Source organism: Phaenicophaeus curvirostris, chromosome 29 (genome assembly GCF_032191515.1).
Source record: "Phaenicophaeus curvirostris isolate KB17595 chromosome 29, BPBGC_Pcur_1.0, whole genome shotgun sequence".
NCBI classification, from domain to species: Eukaryota; Metazoa; Chordata; class Aves; order Cuculiformes; family Cuculidae; genus Phaenicophaeus; species Phaenicophaeus curvirostris.
The window spans coordinates 2790251-2797244 of record NC_091420.1 but is presented as its reverse complement, the minus strand read 5'-3'; the positions used below and the strand labels follow the sequence as shown (position 1 = coordinate 2797244).

The window sequence follows — 6994 nt, the reverse complement described above, 5'->3', positions numbered from 1 at the left end:
CCCACGAGCCGAAATCGGAACCGGATCGTCGAGTCCCGCCGCGGATCCGCTCCGGTTAGGTCTAAACGCGCCTCCCTAGGGAACCCGGAGTGGGTTTCGATGTCTCGTGTTTGGTTTCTGAGCCAGCTTCTCGGCTTCAAGTTGGGAGTCGATCAACTCGGGAGGCAGGGGATGGAGCGATGAGTAAAATCCGGGGCGGGTGAGGATGCTCCGGGGGCGTCGAGCGCCGGGAAGGTTCTTCACCACCTTCTCCTCGCTGGGATCTCCAGAGCTTCCCACCACGTTGTCTCCCAGCGGGGATGAAACCGGTGGCTTGGGTTTATTTTTTTGGTGAAGGGGAAAAAAAAAAAAAATAACCAAACCAAACCAAAAAGGTATCGAATCAGAGCGATGAGACGTCGTTAATCCCGCCTAATTTCCAAAGCAAGGCCGTGCAAAGAGCTCAGGTACGTGTCCGGTCCACCCGGCATCACCGGATCGGGGCTGGGAAGGGGGTCAGCGTGGGCGAGGAGGAGGATGAGGAAGGTCCGTAGAGTCTTTCCTGCTTCCCAAACGGAGCTGGAGGGAGGGGGATCCGCTTCGGCCGGCAGTTTGGAGGCGAGATCCGCGCATCCCCCCAGCGCATCGTGGTACCCGTGGGATACGGTTTGAGAAGAAGGAGATGGAAGGGTTTGACCACAAAAAACTTGCTTAGGATGCGTTTCTGCTGGGAATTTGAAGGTGAGATCTGAGCATCCCTCCAGCGCATCGCGGCACCCGCGGGATACGGCTCAGGGAAAGGGAGATGGAGAAGGTTAACCACAAAAAACCTGCCAGGATCCACTTTTTCCAGCAGTTTGGAGGTGAGATCTGAGCATCCCCCCAGCGCATCGCGGTACCCGTGGGATACGGGGCGGGAAAAGGGAGAGGAGGGGGTTTGACCACAAAAAACTTGCTTAGGATGTGCTTCTGCTGGGAGTTTGGAGGCGAGATCCAAGCATCCCTCCAGCGCATCGCGGTACCCGTGGGCTACAGCTCAGGGAAGAAGGAGATGGAGGGGTTTGACCACAAAAAACGTGCTTAGGATGCGCTCCTGCTGGGAGTTTGGAGGTGAGATCCGAGCACCCTCCAAGCGCATCACGGTACCCGTGGGATACAGCTCAGGGAAAGGGAGATGGAGCGGGTTAACCACAAAAAACCTGCCAGGATCCATTTTTTCCAGCAGTTTGGAGGTGAGATCCAAGCATCTCTCCCCAGAGCATGGGATACGGCTGGGGAAGAGGGAGCTAGGTGGGGTTTAACTGCACAAAACCAGCCAGGATCCACCTTTACCAGCGGTTTGGAGGCGAGATCTGAGCATCCCCTCAGTGCATGCCGACAGCCGCAGGATACGGTTTGAGAAGAAGGAAAACAAGGAGGGTTTAACCGCACAAAACCTGCCTGGAGCCCTCCCTGGTGCCTCTGGAGCCGGGGAACAGGAGCCTCGCGCCCGGGTCTCTGCATCCGAACCGATTTCATCACCAGGGAGAGGAGGAAAAGTCAGGGGCGAAGCGTAAGCTCAGGAGGAATGAGCTGGGAGACTTACTGAAAAGTTTTTTATCCACTGCTGTGCCACACGTTATTAATCTCATTCAATTTTTGGAGGAGGCTCTGTCCTCCTCCAACCACTCCGTTTAACTTAACCCCATTCATTCCATCATAATCAACTTTTTGTTCCAATCAGAAACGTTAAGGGAAATGCTCAGTTGGTAAAAGTTCATTAAAAACCATCAATTTGCTTGGGTTTATGGATATTTTTAAGCAAGATGCTTCATTTCAGCCGGCTGAGCTGGACACGGGATGCTCTGCCGAGGACTCCAGGAGGGGAATAAATCCTCCCATGACTTTTTTCCTCCTCTCTTTGGCACCAGCCTGGGGGATGCTGACCCCAAGGCAGCTCCTGGTTCTTTCGTAGCCCATCCCGGCTCCGGTTGCCGCAGGAGCCGCTTGGCAAAGGTGGCATCTAGGCAGGTTTTGTGACCACGGGGTGATGGGTCCCTGGGATTCTCCAAGGGGGGACAAGACAGGGGACCAGCATCCCGGAGAAAAGTGCCTGCAGGGAGAGAACCCATCGGGAAAGCTCACACCAACCCATCGGGAAAGCTCACTTCTCCTCCAAACCTTCAAGCCCTGAGCTGGCCGCTGGGTTTTGGGCTCAGGGCGCTGAATCCTGGCCCTGGGAAAACACCGGAGCACGCAGCAACGTGAGGAAATCCCTGTTTCTTTCCTCCTTTTTCCTTCCATCAAACCATCCCCTGGAGCAGATCCCCGCACCTTCACCTTTGGAGGCTTAGAAACCACCAGGCAAAACCCCAAAGGGTAACGATTTCAGTCGCATCCTTCAATAAAAATCACTTATTCCTACTTTTCTTGGCCCCATGCGGAACGGAAATGCCTTTTTAAAATGCACTAACAAATTTTTCCTTGATAAAACCCACAATTTCCTTTAAAAGCAGCAAGAACGCATCCTCCCCCTTCCAACACGCCGAAGGCTTTGCCCTCTGCGTTTGCGAAAGGTTCGCTGCAGTTTTAAAACAACGGTGACCAAAAATAGAAAGAATTCCATCTTCCCAGAAGGATGCTGGCTGCATCGAATTTTTTAAGCAGGATTACGCCTTAAAAATCAGCCTCTTATTCCCTCAACGCACCTTTACAGGATCTGGGAAGCCCAAACAGGCTGTGGATGTGTTTATATCTCATTTAATATCGAAGCCAAGATGATGCTGGACTCCCTTCCCAGTGAAACCACTTTAGGAAACCCCTTTTTTTAGGAAAACCGTTATAGGAAACCTCTTTTTTTTTAGGAAAACCATTGCTTGCCAAAGCCCTTAACCCTTCTGAGAGCTGGAACCCCTCCAAACCACCCCTCCCTGCACCCAGAAGAGCCCAGGAGGTGCTCAAAGGTGCATTTTGAGGATGCCAAGGTGTGTTTTGGGGATGCAAATGTGCATTTTGGGGATGCAAATGTGCATTTTGGGGACGCAAATGTGCATTTTGGGGACGCAAAGGTGCGTTTTGGGGATGCAAAGGTGCATTTGGGGGACGTAAAGATGCATTTTGGGGATGCAAAGGTGCGTTTGGGGGACGTAAAGATGCGTTTTGGGGATGCAAAGGTGAGTTTTGAGGATGCTCCACGCCCCATCTCCCCCCTCGGAGCCCATCCCAAGGGATCCCCAAGGGATCCACTCCGATCTCCTGCTGGAGACCACCATCTCCAGGGTCTCGCTGGCCAGGAGGCACCGACTGCTGCATCGCAGGGATGAGCATCGCCTGGGAGCGCTTTTTTTTTTTTCTCTAGGCGAAGACTGAGCTATCGGATTTCCATCCCCTTCTTCCCCGGCTAATTCCCGAGCCCGCGGCCGCCGCCGTACGGCCCACGGGCGTCGCCTGCTGTGCTAGAACGAACGCCTACAAAAAAAATCCTAAAGCTATTTCTCAGGCAGTCGATGAGAATTTCCCCACCCCATCCCACTCCCCACAACCCTTTTTCTCCCTCCCTCCCTCCCCAGGGCCCCGCTGCGAGCCGGCGATGCTCCCCGGGGATGCTCCCCGGGGATGCTCCCCGGGGATGCGGGGGACCCCGTTATGTGACCCAGGTATCCAAGCGCATGCGCTTTACGGAGGGGCTCTCGCCTTCGGGCTCGCTGCCGGGTCGCAGGAGGCCCAGGGAGGAGCTGAAATCGGGACGGGCGGGATCGTCCCGCTCGCCGCTGCCTTCGTAGGAGCTGGTGTTGCTGCTGAGGCTGTCGACGGGCGAGCGGCCCGTGGGCTCGTGCCGGGGCTGGTGGGGGAAGGTGCTGAGCGGGGTGGCAGTGTTGCGTTCCCGGTTGGGCGAGACGGGCTCCGACTTGATGCTGATGTTGTTGGGGTTGGTGTTGACAGTCAAAGTGGTCGTGTGGGACAAGTGACTCCCTTGTCTGGGCGTCCGGAAAAGCCGGGGAGGGGCGGGGAGGGGGAGGATGGGAGAGGAGGAGCAGAGGAGGATAAGGGGGAGAAAGAGGTGGAGGAGGAGATAACAGGAAATCTCTCGTTATTCATCTTTTTGGAGGCCTTTTGCCCTCCAAGCCACACAATCCGTAACACGCACGCTGAATGAAGCCAGAACTATGAATCTGGATGACATTACGGATCCAGATTCATAATTAGAATTATCATAGAATCATAAAATCATAGAATCATCACCAGGTTGGAAAAGACACACTGGATCACCGAGTCCAACCGTTCCCATCAATCACTAACCCATGTTCCTCAGCATCTCATCCACCCGGCCCTTCAACCCCTCCAGGGAAGGGGACTCAACCCCCTCCCTGGGCAGCCTCTGACACTGCCCAATGACCCTTTCCATGAAACATTTTTTCCTGATGTCCAGCCCTGGTGGAGCTTGAGGCCATTCCCTCCCGTCCTGTCCCCTGTCCCTTGGGAGAAGAGCCCAGCTCCCTCCTCTCCACAACCTCCTCTCAGGGAGTTGCAGAGAGCAATGAGGTCTCCCCTCAGCCTCCTCAAGCTCTAGAATTCCATAATGCACGTACTCACCACGACACATCCAGGATCAACCCCGCACAACCCTGAAGGCAACATCCCCCCCTCCACCAGCACCCCACAATCCAGCCCCAATCCCCCAACTGGGGATCACAGAATCACTAGGTTGGAAATAACCTCCAGGATCATCGTGTCCAACCACTCCTCTCAACCACTAAACCATCTCCCTGAGAACCTCAACCTCTCACCAGAGGTGAGGATCTGGCTCCTAAGGTGACTTTGGGGCAAAGCCCCTGAATCCTCCTCTTCAATTCCTGCCTCTTTTTCTCCCATGGTCTTAGCGTGATTGCAGGCAAGTTGCTTAAATCTTTAATTTGACTAAATTTCTGTGTGTGGAAGCTTTATTCCCAACTACAAGCAGATCCACAGAGAATCATAGGATCATTAAGGCTGGAAAAGAACTCTAAGCTCATCCAGTCCAACCGCACCGTGCTGACTGATCAGAGAATCGTGGAAGGGTTTGAGTTGGAAGGGATCTTAAAGCCCATCCAGTTCCACCCCAGCCATGGGCAGGGACACCTCCTGCTGCATCAGGGGCTTCAAGCTCCATCCAACCTGGCCTTGAGCCTCTCCAAGGATGAGGCATCTCATTCACAACAACAACCACGTGGCCCCTGGCACCCATTTCACTTACATTAAATTTCCTAGTGATACAGGAACCAGGTGCTGCTGCTGCTGCTGCGGTTGCGGCTGCGCTTGCGGCTGCTGCTGCTGTTGCTGCTGCGGCTGCTGCTGCTGCTGCTGCGGCTGTTGTTGCTGCTGCTGCTGCTGCTGTTGCTGCTGCTGCTGCCAAGCAGAGATGTTGCCAAGGGACAACCCCCCAGGTGAGCTGAACGGTGGCAGAGAAGACAACTCAGCGCTCGTCAGCTGATAATCTGGAAAGGAAGGAGCCCTCGAGTCACTTCAATGTCAAAGCCGCTCCAAGAGCGCCACGAGAAGATGGAGATCAGCTCAAGAGACACAAAACTGAGAAGGGGATGGGCTATCGCTGCGCGCTGCAGGGGGACGCTGGCCAGAGGACACAGCTCTGAGCATCACAGACCTGCTTAAGGTTGCAAAGGACCTTTAAAGCCCATCCAGTCCAACCCCTCTGCCAAAAGCAGCTTCATCTCCATCAGGTTGCTCAGAGCCTCATCTGAGCTCACCTGGAATGTTTCCAGGGATCCATCACAGCTCAGGGCACCCTATGCCAGCACCTCCCCACCCTCAGTATCAAACATTTCTTCCTTGCATCCAGCCTTCTCCTAGTTTCAAGGCACAAGCTGCTAACAGGACAAGCTCCTCCAGGACACCCAACACCCCCTGGTCCTCACATTCCCCCAGAAAGTGCAGCAAGGGCAAACGCAGCCTGTTGTGCTTCACAGAATCATAGAAGAGTTTAGGTTGGAAGGGATCTTAAAGGTCATCGAGTTCCAACCCCCCTCCCACTGCATCAGGGGCTCCAAGCCCCATCCAACCTGGCCCTGGACACCTCCAGGGATGGGGCAGCCACCCCTGCTCTGGGCAACCTGGGCCAGGGCCTCCCCACCCTCATGGGGAAGAAATTCTTCCTTCTATCAAGCCTAAATCTGCCCCTCTCTGGTTTATACTCACTCCCCCTCATCCTATCTTTGTGAACAGCCCCTCCCCAGCTTTCTTGTAGCCCCTCCAGGTACGGGAAGGTCGCTATAAGGTCTCCTTGGAGCCTTCTCCAGGCTGAACCCCGATTCCCACGCTGCGTGTGCCACCCCAGTTGGGCAGCAGGGGGAGCTCTGTGCCCGCAGCAGCCACTGCCCCCCTCCCACCACCCCTGTACCCCAAAACCTGCACTGGGAGGGGAAGGAGATGCTCTTCCCGTGCACAACCCCAGGAGCATCTCGAAACCCAATCGAGCACTGCAAAACGCAATGAGGAACCCCAAACCCAACCCATCGAGCACACCAAAACTCAACCAAGCACCTCGAAACCCAACGGGTCCTCCCCAAACCCAACTGAACACCCCAAAAGCCAACAGAGCACCTCAAAACCCCATCGAGCATCCCGAAACTCAACCAACTAAGTATCCCTAAATCTAACTGAGCATCACCAAGGCCAACTGAGCATCAACCAACCGAGAGCTGGGGGGGTTTAGCCTGGAGAAGAGGAGGCTGAGGGGAGACCTCATTGCTCTCTGCAACTCCCTGAGAGGAGGCTGTGGAGAGGAGGGCGCTGGGCTCTTCTCCCAAGGGCCAGGGGACAGGACGAGAGGTGATTCTACGATTCTATGATCACCAAGCCCAATCGAGCAACCCAAAACTGAACCAACCAAGTATCCCAAAACCCAACGGAGCATCCATAAACTGGGGGAGGATTTTACAAAGGGTGGCAAATCCCGCAGTTAGAAAACAGAGGTAGCACAACTCCTCCTCCTTTGGATCATAGAATTGTGGAATTGTTTGGGTTGGAAGGGACTTGAAAA

General features: G+C 54.7%; 1 protein-coding gene across 9 annotated transcripts in view; it reads right to left on the bottom strand.

Annotated features, from left to right (window-relative positions):
• Positions 1-3539: 3539 nt before the first annotated feature.
• The window catches only part of MEF2D (myocyte enhancer factor 2D), an 84590-nt gene continuing 81135 nt past the window's right edge, over positions 3540-6994 (bottom strand). For 5 of the 9 annotated variants that reach the window (XM_069878762.1, XM_069878764.1, XM_069878767.1 and 2 more), the window contains 2 exons: positions 5192-5432; positions 3541-3935 (listed from right to left, as the gene is read on the bottom strand). In XM_069878762.1, coding sequence (XP_069734863.1) covers positions 3602-3935; positions 5192-5432 — 575 coding nt within the window. In that variant the 3' untranslated portion in view covers positions 3541-3601. Of the gene's footprint in view, positions 3936-5191; positions 5433-6994 lie in introns of all 9 variants that reach the window. The other 4 variants (XM_069878766.1, XM_069878770.1, XM_069878769.1 and 1 more) reach the window with 1 other exon arrangement.